The sequence below is a fragment of the Helobdella robusta genome, assembly GCF_000326865.2.
Source record: "Helobdella robusta unplaced genomic scaffold HELROscaffold_2, whole genome shotgun sequence".
In the NCBI taxonomy this organism is placed as follows: domain Eukaryota; kingdom Metazoa; phylum Annelida; class Clitellata; order Rhynchobdellida; family Glossiphoniidae; genus Helobdella; species Helobdella robusta.
The window spans coordinates 2,395,116-2,410,454 of record NW_008704083.1 but is presented as its reverse complement, the minus strand read 5'-3'; the positions used below and the strand labels follow the sequence as shown (position 1 = coordinate 2,410,454).

Genomic DNA, 15,339 nt, shown 5'->3' with positions numbered 1-15,339 from the left:
AATTTTCCCTAAACCCATACTTATTTGGTACAAATATGTCGTGTTTATCCATAAAGTTTAGCAATCTATTATAAATACTTTTTTCCATCACTTTAGAAAAAACAGATATTAAAGATATCAGTCTGTAGTTTTTAATAAAAGTACTTAGACTTTTTTAAATACTGGAATTATCTAAGATATTTTTAAGATTGTAAGGAATGAAGCAGCTTTAAATGACAAATTGATCAGAAAATTTAATGGAGAAACAATTGATGCAATATATATTTTTTAAACATTACATTTGATATGTTATCATGACCACTACTTCGTTTGTTCTTCATAAAATGGACAATTTTAATTAATTCATCAGGTTGTTTTTACATTACCTTTATTATCCAAAAACTGCTTACCATAATATTCTTTTTCTGCCTTTCTACACATTTTTAACAGATGAATTTTTATATTCTAGATAGATGTTTTTATTATGTTGTGACGGGTATTTTTTCCACATTTTAAATAACATTTTTTTTTATCGCAGATCTTAATAATTGTTTAAATCGACTTGCTTTTTGATGGACAAATGGTTAATGGTGGTTTATTGCATCATTAAAAATCTTCAGAAATTGAAAAAAACCTTGGTCAACATCGGGCAACGATAAATACCTTTCCAATCATTTGATAACAAAAAACGATTTAGTTAACATAAATTTGATTCTGAAAAATCTTGCTTTAATTCGCCTTTATTTAGATCATCTGAAAAACTCCTACCGTTGTCAAAAAATGTGCAGATTGGAAAAAGATCAGAATTGTCAGTTTGAACTACAAGAAAGTCATGCATCATCATATTATTTGTTAATATATTGTCTATTATTATAACATAACATAAAATAACATAAACAGAAAATAGAGAGGCGCGAACTGACGTTCCTATGCCTCCAGCAAATGAAAAGCTTCTATTGTATTTTAAAAATAATAAAATAAATAAATGAAGTAAAATAAAATACAGTTGGATGAAAATACAGATTGCTAATGATAAATGTCTATGTGTGTATATATATATATATATATATATATATATATATATATATATATATATATATATATATATATATATATATATATATATATATATATACATACATACACACATATATATATACACACACACACACATATATACACACACACACAGCATCCACTAAGATGTCAAAGATAATATAGATATATAAACTATGGCATTTGGCCAAGCGAGGATCTCCAGTTGAACATCATGTTCGTAGAATTCATATGTCGATCCAACTTCATTTTAAATGTTTCAACATCTTTAGCCATCACAATGTCCGCATCCAAGCCGTTCCATAACTCAACCACCCTATTGGAAAAACAAAATTTCCCATGATTCGTGTTAAAAACTATGAGTAGACAACTTGAGCGGATGACCAAACGTGCAGGATGTCTCTGAAACTCTTGTAGGAGGTGTTATTAGCGGATGAAAATTAAAAGAATATAATGTATCAAAATTTAAAAATTTTGTTTTCATTTTACTGTTAAAATCGTTTTCTAAATCGATATTAAAATCACCTTATAAATTTACAGGTTTATTTCGTTTACTTACATTGTCTAAGATTTAATTAACATCGTTGAAAAGGTTTTAAAATCTGAATTCGGCGGTCTGAATACTACATATATCACATAATTTCTAAAACCAACAACTATGACTTCAAAAGCAATCCATTCGAAACAATCATTTCTAACATATAAATCGTCTCTCAAAATATAATTGATATCATCTTTGATGAAACAAACAGCCAATTCCAACTCCTGATCGATTATTTCTATTTTCGCAAATAAACTTATAACCCGGTAAATATATTGAAGCTGCATTATTGTCATTCAACCAAGTCTCTGAAACTGCAAGCAGTGCGAAATTATGCCCACAAATCTCCAGTAAAATGCTGAGATTATTTAATTTTTGAGTGATACTTTTGGAATTAAGGTGCATTATTGACATTTTTACTTAAATTTTAGACACGTAATAACATTACCCACATTGTTTACGTTTATTGAGCTGGAATTAACAAATAGGTTAAAAACATTATCATCCAATTCATTAAAACCATAATTTTCACAATGTTCATTTAAATTATTTAAAGTCATTATTTGTTTTGATTTTGCTTGTTCTTGAAAAACCATTTTTTACAAATTACACCATCAGGCCATATCTCAGGATCATTAAATTCAACATAACTTCTGGCATATATGCACACTCTGAAAGCTGTTGAAGGCTGATCCTCATTAAATTAATTTCTCTAGGAATTTTTGTCAGATGCATTTTTTTAAACGTCGGTAAAAAACAAGAAATTACTTTTATATTATTTGCTACCAAATGATCTATTACTTCCTGTTTAGTACACCTCTCCAGACGACTCGCATGATAAAAGAATTCCACACAGTTGAGTTTACTTTTATCTTTAAGTCTGTTTTCTTACTTGTACTTCTCGAAGGTTTTGGGACAGTCAACCAGGGATTATCATTTTCTTTGTGAACGCCGGTTTTGTCGACATTTTTGTCATTTCCTGAATGATTGTCTGGCGTGCAACAGTTTTTTTCATTATTTACTTTAGGACGTTTATTAGGCTACAATTTGTTGATTCACAATATTCATCATGAGAACCTATCAAATCAGATCTAGGTCGTTTGCCGCCAACTGAATTAGACAACATAGGAGATTTAAAATTATCAGACCAAAGAGCAGGTTTGACAACCGGTTTGGTACCTAATTTATTCAACCTTATTACAATACCCTCGACAGCAACGGTTAGCTTTTCGATTGTATTTTGTAAATCCACTTTTAAATTTGATATTTTCTGTCATACCTTTGTTGTCAGCTGACTGCGCACCTGTGGATACATTAAAATCAAAAAATTATATTCCGCAGCCACTTACATCGGTAACTTTTCGCATATTTTCATCTCATGCATTCGGTTTACCAAACATAATATCTCTTCCAAATCAAATTTTGGTGTAGACCTCAAACCAATCTGTTTTTTGTCTTTTTTCTTTATTATCCGATAATTTCAATATATCTTTACTTTCAGACAATTTCGAAACGTCACCATCTAGTAGTTCTTAACTTTCATTTATTTAGTTAGCTGAGAAAAAACTAAGACACTTATCCAAAAGAACACCATTTTGAACTTTATCAAATTTATTTAAAACTACAAATAAAATCTCATTAATTACAATTTTATTTTCATTTTTAATTTGAGAATGATAGGATAAAATATTGAAGACAATTCTTTAAGTAAATTAGAAGGAAGTAGATCTAGAGAACAAGTTATAAATGACATAGAATTAATAATTTAGTAAGTGCTAGAAACTTTACAGGAGTAAATACAAAAAAAGATTCGTTAGTAAGTTTAGTAAAGTAATGAAAAGAAGAATAAGAATTAGATGTTGGAAAATGTGAGTTGTGTTATTCGTTCGTGACGTAAAGGATCCCAGGATGCAAGTCAAAAAATCTAAGATGTAATAAATGTAAATAAATGTAACAAATGTATGTAAATCTGTAAAATGTAAATAAAATGTAACAAATGTATTAATTATAATAATAATTATTACATAATTATGTTCAAAGAATATCTTAGTATAGTTTCAAAGTATATGGATAGGATATGGACAGAATAGAACAAAGAACTAATTTCGTTTGTTGGTATTATACAAACTTATACTAAGTAAATGATATATATTAATATATAAATAATGTATATGATAAATTATTTCCTTTTTCTACATATATAATCATTTCCTATCGGTCCGTAAGGGCTAAATTTAATCTAACAGCCGAGTTCGCTTTTACACTTTTACACTTTAATATACTGTTTATTGTGTAAATTGGTAAAGAAGTAAAGAAAGTAAGCTTTGGTTTTTATTTCACCGGTCCGTTTTTGTTTATTTTGTTTAATTTATAAAGTTTTTTATTTGTTATATTAAAAAATTGGATATGAATGAAGTTTCGTGAGTTTTCTTCCTTTTCTCTTCTTATTGTGTGTTGTCTGTTGTTGTTTACGAAGGTAATGTTCGTGACGGTTTTGGTGTATCTAACAGGCGGAACCAATATTGTCAAATTGGCTGAACAGTTTGAACTAATATATTTTCGTTTAATAATATTACACGGAATAATTAAAAATTTAATTTTATTATATAAGCATCTGCGTCCCGTTATTTGTTTAAAACGATACGATTTCGGCTACGATGAAGCGTATCTAACAGGCGGACTCAATCATGTCAAATCGGCTGAACAGTTTGATTTAATAAATTTTCGTTTAATGAAAATACACGGAATTATTAAAAATTAATTTTGTTACATAAGAATCTGCGTCTCGTCATTATTTTGAAAACGATACATAACGATACGATAACAATACAATAACGAGGTATTGAAGACTATATATTGATATAATAAAATCATGTGCACAAGTATGTGCACAAGTTGTATGATGATTTTTGAGTTTTTGAAAGATAGTATTTGAACCAAAACGTCGCGCAATAACAATGACGCTTGGCACATTTACAGTCTGCCCTTATTTGTTTTCCCGCCAACTCCGCTTTACAAAATGTACTGGATTAAAACAAAAAAGTTAAAGGTCAATTACACTCTTCCAAAGTTCAGAGGATTCAACAGAGCGCAAAACATCGTAAATGAACATCGTGCTAAACGACGCATTATACACGAAGCATGTGATACGCGGGGATATTTTTGTCACATTCGAAAACCCGGTTACTGCGAAACAGCACCAGGCGACCTTAACCATTAGACCATCACGCCGCCCAGTCATTTCGCCCAGAAAACAGCCATTCAATTGAAAAATTAAACAAAAGTTTGTTTTGTTCGTATTTTTTATTTGATACGAGACTTTTTGGAGAATGTCTTGTTTTAATAACGATACGATATTTTTAGAGTATTAAACCAAAGTCATTCAATTGGAAAAAATTAAATAAGTTTTAATATTTTATAACACTTTTTTACAATGTGCACTTTTACCATTTCCACAAATTGATATAATGGTACAAGACGAAAATTGTGTCTTTTATTTTTTATTTCGATATGATAGACTTTCCTAAAAATGTCTTGTTTAAATTACGATAGGAGATCTCTGTTATTGTTATTAAAGGATACGAGATTTTTCGTATCGTTTTATAACGATACGAGATTTTTTTACCGTTATTATTATTAAATCTCTGTCAGTTGGTAACGAAAATAACGGTTCGAGACGCAGGTGCATAGTATAAAATTTTATATATTATTTTGTTGACATTATAATACAATTTAAAAATTGTACAGTATATTATCGAATATTTAAAAATTGTGTTATACTTTGATTTATAAATTAATTTTAATGAACTCGGTGAATTAAACAGGAACTGCAAAGAAGTATTGGACTTAATTATGGAAGTTTTTGGTCCTTGTTATCATCTCACAAACAACCTAAGTGCACCACAGTTTTGAAGTTTCCTGCATCTGATGTGTTACAACGTCATTCCTGCTCTTGCTTGTAGTATAGTTTATAATATGATTAACACAAAATGGCAATACCAGAATAGAATACCGTGATTATACTTTTTGGACTTTTTTAAATTTTAGATGTTTTTTAGATTATGTTTTGAAACGGAATAAAATTAAGAAAACTACTTTTAAAATTATGCTGCATGTTTAAACTCTAGTGTTACTTTCGAAAGAAATGTTCATGTTTTAATTCTTGTGTTTTAATTCGCGGCATTCTTTTCTTTTTTAAACGAGTAATTTGCTACAAATTTTTGTACCAGATCCCCATTTTTTGTTGGCTTCTCCAAAAAGAATTACATTTATACTAATATAAATTGTTTTAATTTCACACGTAGTGGTAGTTGATGACTCAACTTCCTTCATTGTTTTTTGGCCCAAGGTGACATAAAAATTACATCACAAAACGGACCGGATTAGCGTAGATCCAGATGTTTATGTTTCGGCAGTAAATACCGTCAGTGAAACAGCACGTTCAATCCAGGACGTTGCTCGTCAATAGTTTTATTTTTCTGATGCTGCGTCATATCAGAATTTGTCAAATGGAGGCATTAGTCCATTGTTAACAGCTCAACGTAATCGACAAATTTTTAGTGTTATTTTGGAACAGGAAATAGCGAAAGAGTAGGCCTGTTATTTCAAATCAGTTAAACCTGAAAACGAAAACGACGAAACCAAGTATTTATTTATTTATTTGTCATAACTATGACGTGATGGCTCAATGGTTAAAGGCGCCTGGTCTTGCTATTGCATTGACTGGGTTCGAATACAAAGAGATCCCAGCCTATCATATGCAATGTGTATGATGCGTGGTTTGCACGCGTATTCATATACGCTCTGTGTGTTTGTCGTTGAAACCTCTGAAGCAAACGCAAAAGAGAGAGAGAAACCTTTTAACTTTTATGGTGAATATTTAATAACTTTCTTTTTCGTTGTAATGATATTTGATGCTAATAACATTCAACCCCAACCTGTGTATCAATCAACTTCGATATTGGGGTTTGTTTATGACATTTGTTTGTTACATTTTGAAACCGCAATTTTTTTTAACGTTAAATAAATAAGTTATAAATGTTTTAGTAAATGAGTAATTAAGTCATATCACACCACAAACACATTTATATAAAAAAATGGATATATAGGTACATATATAATATATATATATATCCAAAGATATATTAACAATGCATACTTTTTTATAAACTTTTTATTACAAATAAAAATGTTGAAAATTTATTTCGTGCACTTTAGAGAATAAATGATGTTTCTCTTAAAGTTCATCATTCCACGTTCATTCAGGTGGATGCCGTCAGGATATTATTATCGTCTCCCACTCTGTCAAGCTTCCAGAAATGAACAATGTTAGACTGGAATTGTTTCAATGAGACATTTAGTTTATCAACTTTCCATTTCTGAACGTCTTTTCTATAAACCAGGCTTAATATGATTATTCGGCGCGTTCTGACTTTGTTCTCTAACAGTCTGAGTAAGGATTCATATCTCGTGGCCACGAGTTCCGGGGTTTCAGTCGTCAAATCATTGCCTGGTATTTAATATTAATGATTAAAAATTAAACAAAACTGTTATTATATTAAAAGAATAATGAACCAAAATTGGGAATAAAATTGTTTATTGGAAGATGCAAGTAAAACAGGACGTTCAATACAGGACGTTGCTCGTCAATAGTTTTATTTTTATGATTCTGCGCCAAATCAAAATTAGTCAAATGGAGGCATTAGTCCATTGTTAAAAGTTCAGCGTAATCGACAAATTTTTGCTGTTAATTTGGAACAAGAAATAGCGAAAGGCATAGAAAAGTTACTCAAGGTTTTTTTAAAACTAAAAATTGTACGAAGCCGCAAAAATAAATGTTACGATAACTATATCTGTTAGCAATATCGATACCTGTAGCGTGCAATTACCAATTCATACACATAACATTATGATATACACAAACCCCACACACACACACACACATATATAGCTATCATAATCCGTGGGCAAGTAATACTTGGTAAATATATATATATATATATATTTATTTATCCAATCGCTTGGGTTTGACTTTTTTGGGGCTATACGTTTTTTTTATTATTATAACGTATTATTATATTTTTTTTGTGTTTTCATACATTTAAATTAAAGCTAAAACTTATATTTTATAAATATGCTATATTAATTTGTCGCAAAAACACTACTGTTTATTATATTTTACCTCGTATATATAGTTAAAATTTATACGCTTGTCAATCTGTACTATTCACAATTATAGTCATCTACATGGTCATCACAAACTTTTTTTCAATTTAAAAAGTTTAAATTTCACTTTTTGCTGCAATTGCATTAGTATTTGTTAATTTTTAGCTAAAATAAAAAACATATTTTGTTTTTTTTGTAAATTTAAATGTTCACGCGTTAAAGAACTATAGTTCAATTACTGTGCAATGCATATTATTCATTAAACGAAATAACATTTTTATTAAATTACAGTCTAGTTTGAATGAACAGGGTTGGTTAGACCAAGCTTGCAGGAGCCTAAAGCAGAGAAATAATTTCACCAATCGAAAATGTAAAAAACCAGTGATAACAATAAAAAATTGAAATTCACAGATTGACTCATTGCGGAAGAATAAATGCTTTTTAGGGTTAACTGAAAATGGTCCCAAAAGCAACGATAAATCTTTACAAAACCTACAGAGCATAATAACATGCAACAATAATGCCTTAGAAAGAAAAGAGGTTAGTTGCGGGATGTAAACCAACTGCACGGTGCATCTATTAAGTAGTGCAGTTGAAGAAGAGGTATACCAAGGTTACCGGTGACCCAAATATAGAAATGTATCGATAACGCGTTCAGACCAATATTTGGGGATGTGCACGAAACGGGAGAAAGTTTTCTTTTATATAATATTTTACAAGAGAAAATTCTCTATTAGAATATTCAAATATCTTTGAGATGCACACATAAATAGATTTTTGGCGATTTTTTAACTTTCTCGTATCGATGGAGCCAATTTGGAAATGTATGGGTAACGTGTTCAATCGAATTTTTGAGAATGTGCACGAAACGGGAGAAAGTTTTGTTATAAATGGTATTTTTGGAAATAAAATTGTCTATTAGAAAATGCAAATATTTTTCAGATGCACACATAAATGGTATTTTGGCGATTTTTTAACTTTCATGTAACCGATGACGCAAATTTGGAAATGTAGGGTTAACGCGTTCAATCGAATTTTTGAGAATGTGCACGAAACGGGAGAAAGTTTTGTTATATATGGTATTTTTGGGAATAAAATTGTCTATTCGAAAATGCAAATATTTTACAGATGCACACATAAATGGATTTTTGGCGATTTTTTAACTTTCTTGTTACATATGACGCAATTTTGGAAATGTAGGGTTAACGCGTTCAATCAAATTTTTGAGAATGTGCACGAAACGGGAGAAAGTTTTGTTATATATGGTATTTTTGGAAATAAAATTATCTATTAGAAGATGCAAGTATTTTTCAGATGCACACATAAATGGATTTTTAGCGATTTTTTAACTTTCTCGTTACTGATGATGCAAATTTGGAAATGTATGGGTAACGCGTTCAATCGAATTTTTGAGAATGTGCACGAAACGGGAGAAAGTTTTGTTATATATGGTATTTTTGGGAATAAAATTGTCTATTAGAAAATGCAAATATTTTCCAGATGCACACATAAATGGATTTTTGGCGATTTTTTAACTTTCTTGTTACATATGACGCAATTTTGGAAATGTAGGGTTAACGCGTTCAATCAAATTTTTGAGAATGTGCACGAAACGGGAGAAAGTTTTGTTATATATGGCATTTTTGGAAATACAATTGTCTATTAGAAGATGCAAATATTTTCCAAATGTACACATAAATGGATTTTTGGCGATTTTTTAACTTTCTTGTAACCAATGACGCAAATTTGGAAATAGAGGGTTAACGCGTTCAATCGAATTTTTGAAAATGTGCAAAAAACGGGAGAAAGTTTTGTTATATATGGTATTTTTGGGAATAAAATTGTCTATTAGAAAATGCAAATATTTTCTAGATGCGCACATAAATGGATTTTTGGCGATTTTTTAACTTTCTCGTTACCGATAACGCAAATTTGGAAATGTAGGGTTAACGCGTTCAATCAAATTTTTGAGAATGTGCACGAAACGGGAGAAAGTTTTGTTATATATGGTATTTTTGGAAATAAAATTGTCTATTAGAAGATGCAAGTATTTTTCAGATGGACACATAAATGGATTTTTAGCGATTTTTTAACTTTCTCGTTACTGATGATGCAAATTTGGAAATGTATGGGTAACGCGTTCAATCGAATTTTTGAGAATGTGCACAAAACGGGAGAAAGCTTTGTTATATATGGTTTTTTTGGGAATAAACTTATCTATTAGAAGATGCAAATTTTTTCCAGATGCACACATAAATAAATTTTTGGCGATTTTTTAACTTTCTCCTTATCGTTGGTATATTAATATATAGCGATTTTATGATGAAGTTTTTTATTGTTTTATGCAATTTTTAATCTGAATAAAGTTAAAATGTTATAAATAACAAATAAAAAACAATATTAAATCTTTTTTCATTTCATTAAACCTTTAAATATTTATTTAATCGGTTTTTTCATAATCCGCCTTTTACATATGCTTAATCGTCGCTGAGTTAAAACCGTCGCGAACATTACCTTCATTTGTTGTTTCATGATATTCAATAATTTATAAATTTATATTATAATATTGGTTCATTTTTTATGATTTGTTTTGTTGTAAATATAATAAAGGCAAAAGTATACTTTTCTGACTACCCATCCAATTAATTTTGGGAGATAAGCATTGAAGTGAGAGTATTATAATTTTAATATAAATATAAACTATAAAATAAAGTGATTAGTGAACTTTTAATTTAAATTAATAAGGAAAATATGCACTTTCAGATTTTAGATTAATGAAATATGCAATGTATTAGGGTTGGGGGGTAGGTTTAGGATAAAAGTTGAAAGCAAAATACCTTTAATAGTTTAATTTAACGTTTAACCGTTAACATTTAAAAATTATGAATTTTGATACTTGTATACCTCTTGTTGTTCAAGTTCTCTTATACAAGCCCCATCATTCGTTGTGATATTTTCTTGTTTGATTATTTTATCTTTTTTCACAGTAACTCTAACACTTTTATCCAGACAAAATTCCATTTGTATATCACTAAATAAGTTTACAACTTTCGTCACTTGTTCAAACTCATAATCATTTTTGGTATATAATTTCAAGTCATCAATATACAGGAAATGATTTATTGTATCTTTTGATGATATTTTGTACCCAATGTTCATTGTGAACAGTTGATTTAGTGGTGTTATTGTCAGCCAAAACAATGAAGAAGACAATGGATCATTTTGAAATATACCACTTCTGATATTAATTTTTCCGGTACTTATACAGCTATTTGGATTCTCCAAGTACATTGCAAGTGCATTATCCAACTCATAGATGCCGATATAATGCTAAATAATGTTACTACTGATAAATTCAAGGATTCCAAGATGCACAATACAATACAAATTGTTTGACCCAAAAGAAGTGAAAGGTACCGAATGACTGTAAGGAGCTCTTGAGGGGCTTATTGAGCACAGCCACCTCAACAAAATTTTATAGATATATCATATGAAATTTTTATATTAACAAAGAAAAATGTTTAACGAATTTAACATATATAAATTAATTAAATTTTAATTAATTGTTACTTATGATCAAAGATATTTAAAACATAAAAAAAACAATAACCATTTATACCACAATACCATGTAGATATACAATCATAAATATTCGTCAAAAACATATTCATATCCATCTGTGCTTTCAATATATATATTCAGTTACAGTTATACACAACCATATACACATTTTCATACCTTTATGTCTACCTTCATGCCTATAATCGTTTTTGCACATACACATTCATTTCCAAACAGAGATAATCTCTCCCATTCATATGAATACAATCCTCACCACACTTACCTTAATATCTCAATCATACATTATTCATATCCATCCCACATATTTGTACCCACTTATATGCATAGACCCACTATATACATGCATATACACTGATGAAATATATAAATACAATAATGGATCCATGTTTGTTAATAAGAATCATGTTTCCATATGTTTAACAAAATTCCATCAACAATACAATATAGTTTATTTAATCTTAGTAAATATATACACATGCAACATACATACATATACAAACACAAGTGAGGGACACTATCAAAGGCCTTCTTATAATCTATCCATGCTATACTTATGCTACTTTTTTTTGCTGCTGACTTGTTATATGATCATTTTATCAATTAGCAGTTGATCTTTGCATCCTTGACTAGCCCATCTGCAACCTTATTGTTCAATTAGTAAAAGTTTGTGTACCATTAAATGCTCATCAATGCTGTTTGGTATTATCATTATTATTATTTATTATTATTATTACTATTATATGAGACCCAGCAGAGAATGTACCAAAAAATACAAACATCAGAGGTACAAAAATTTGAAATAAAATTTAAATGCTGGCTTTAAAAACTGTTCCATAATTATTAACTCTTTCGAAATGTCCTATTTGTTTATATACATTGTTAACTTAACTTTGTTCAAAATTTTATGGCCATATTTTTTTGACGAAAAATTAATTAATTAATTTGCTCGCCATATAGCATTTATTTTGATAGAAATTCTGCATAATTATTTTAAATGTATTTTTACTCTCATACACTTGTTAATCAATGAGCATGAGAGGCCTGTATACAGTGGTGTTCCTAGGGCCTTTGAGGCCCAGGGCGGAAATATTTGTGATGTCTTTCATAAATAATTAATATGTATTACATATACATAGATATTATATGGTGGATGTAATGATTATCTGCTTGGTCGTTGAAGTCAGTGCCATCGAGTTCGAAAGCATACCATGCTGTTCATCCCAAAGACCATCATATGGTCGCTTATTTGATGCAATGGCAAAAAGAAATGGTAACATATGTCTATACCTCTGCCAAGAAATTCATCGACAAAAACTAACCACAGTCCATATTTTGTGGAAATTGATGGTCGCCGATGTCCAGAAAAGGATAAGGCACTTATTCTTTTTTTCATTTTTTGATTGGCTGATGATGCAGAAAATAAATGAAAAATGTTTTTATATTTTATGTTTTACAAAAATGCAATATACATAGATACAAAACATTTACACATGTCAGTACACATATGCCACAAAATTTTGATTCAGCTAATCGAAAAATATATTAAAACTGTTTTTTACGAGATTTTGCATCAGAAAATATTTGTATTGTTTCATCAAAGTTAATATTTCTCGCCACTGTGTTTTCAATTGATAGGATTGCTAAGCCATTAAGTCTTGCTTGACTCATTGTCGAACGAAGATAACTTTTAATCAGTTCAATTTTGTAAAGCTTCTTTCGCAAGAAGAAATTGAAACGCACACTGTCAAAAAAATCTTTAAAGCTAAATATAAGTTTGGAACTGACTCGTGTAAATCAATTTCTATTATATAGGTTAACATTTTCAGTGCAGACCATTTTTTAACATCATCTTTCTCAATTTTCCCTGCTTGAAGATGACGTCTTAATCGTTTAATTTCGGGTATCATTTCATTTTCTTCTAGTTCATCAAACGTTTCTGTCAGATTTGGTATCAGCTTTGAAAGTTCTTCTATCTCCATTCCAATAAGATGTGATGATTGAATGGCTGCAAATTTTACATATACATTTTGCATTGATTCTATCCTTTTTCTAAGATCTTGATAAAAATTATCAAGTGACTGAAACATTGATCGTCTCAATTCCTGTTTCAACGTTAAAGCTTCATCTTTACTTTCTTCTCCAGGCATAAGCTTTCTTTGACTTTTTCGACCCAATTTTTCTGTAGCTATTCCCATTTCTTCACAAATTTTTGTAGAAAATATCAATGCATTTTCAACCAATTCATCGCGACTCTCATGCAGAAAAAGTTTTAAGGTATCTAATTTTTCAATGGTTTTATCTAAACCAATTCCTTCTGTTTGCAAGTATTTTTGAGTATGATTGACTTCCTCAAGAGTACTGTTCCAGAAATGGAGATAAGCAAGAAATTTGAAATCTTGAATATTTTTCATTAAAATTTGAGCTGAACCTCTCGTATCTACATTTTCTGATGGATCACATAATTTTTCTAAAGCCTGTACCAACTTGCTGAAATGATTCATTACAGGTTTCACCACATGATATTGCTCACTCCACCTGGTTCCTGCTAGCCTTTTTGCAGTGATCCCGACTATTTCTGACAATATATCCCATCTTTGAGTTGATGAAGAAAAGAAGTTGTAAATGCTTTCAATTGTTCCAAAAAACGTTACACAAGTTGGATTGCTTCCAAATGCGTGAACCCCGCTCAAGTTAAGTGAATGATTAGAACAAGGTACAAATAAAATTTTCTGATTTATTTGATGGATCCTGGCTTGTACCCCAGAATGAACACCTGACATTACCGAAGCATTGTCATAACCTTGGCTTCGACATAGGTTTATGTCCAAACCCTCTTCATCAATAATATTTACAATTCTTTGTGTAATATCAATGGCCTTCTTTCTGGCAAGAGGAAAAAATCCTAAAAATGATTCTCTTACCTCTACATTTTTGTTTTTTATATGAACATATCTAATAATCTCACTTAATTGGTCTTGGTGAGATATATCAGGTGTTGAATCAAACATTATCCCGTAATACTTTGCTTGCTTTACATCATCAATAATTTTCTGTTTCACAGTATCTCCCAATATAGAAATAAATTTATTCTGAATTTTAGGGGAAAGATATGAAATCGTGTTTCCTGCCTTGCTATGTTGGACCCTCACTAAATGTTCTTTTAAGACAGGGTCGTAGTGTGAAATTAATTCAACTAACTCTAAGAAATTTTCTTTGTTGTTAGAAAAGTCATCTTCTCTGTGGCCTCGAAAAGGTAAATTTTGTTTTGCTAGAAACATGGTGACATCCAATAAGCGGTGTAAAATGTCATTCCATTTTTTAGTTTCCAGTTCTCGATTTTCTTGATGAACGGCATCAATGGTTTTATTAAGATTCAAACTTAGTTCTAATGTTTTTCATTTTTCATGATTGTTTAAGTGAATTTCAGAATTTTCGTGATGTGAAATCTTAGGGTTTAGTTTCCACCAATTATTAAACCCTGTAACAAATTTTGAAAAATTATTACTTTCTTTATCACAAGCAGCAAAAAGTCGACAACAAAAGCAAAATAAACATTTTTTGGAAGGAGAATAAACCATCCACTTTCTAAGAACTTTTTCACCATTTGGAAGATGCTTGTAGAACCAATGCTTTGTCAACTGTCGATTTGACCCTTTGTTTGCTTCCCTACTCTTTGAACCACTCTAAATGGACCATTTTTGTTCTGGAAATACTCACTTTTTAGTTTTACTATACTGATTCTGATGTTATCTGATAACGGAATTGTCCAATTTCCCACATCACAATTTAAAAAAAGTTGATAGTGTTTTAATTCTAATAATTTATTTTAACTTCAGGGCTTAAAATATAATTTAAAAAATTAAAAGTGAAAAAAAATGGTGTAACATCAGTCACGTAAACCGAGGAGAACAGATATCCGTCTTTACCTATCAACACTTTTTGTACCTTAGATTTAAACTAGTGAGCCAGTACCGGTGGGTGAAAGTATATTTTCTGTTTTTCTTACCTGAAAGATA

At 29.9% G+C, this 15,339-nt stretch overlaps 1 protein-coding gene across 1 annotated transcript; it reads right to left on the bottom strand.

Moving 5' to 3' along the window:
• Positions 1 to 1,209: 1,209 nt before the first annotated feature.
• On the bottom strand, positions 1,210 to 4,817 carry HELRODRAFT_160171 (hypothetical protein; the record flags this gene model as incomplete). The annotated part of the gene is made up of 4 exons (XM_009017168.1): positions 1,210 to 1,445; positions 2,469 to 2,567; positions 2,654 to 2,801; positions 4,635 to 4,817. 4 exons carry the CDS (start codon positions 4,815 to 4,817, stop codon positions 1,210 to 1,212), a joined length of 666 nt encoding a protein of 221 aa, XP_009015416.1.
• Between the last annotated feature and the right edge of the window lie 10,522 nt (positions 4,818 to 15,339).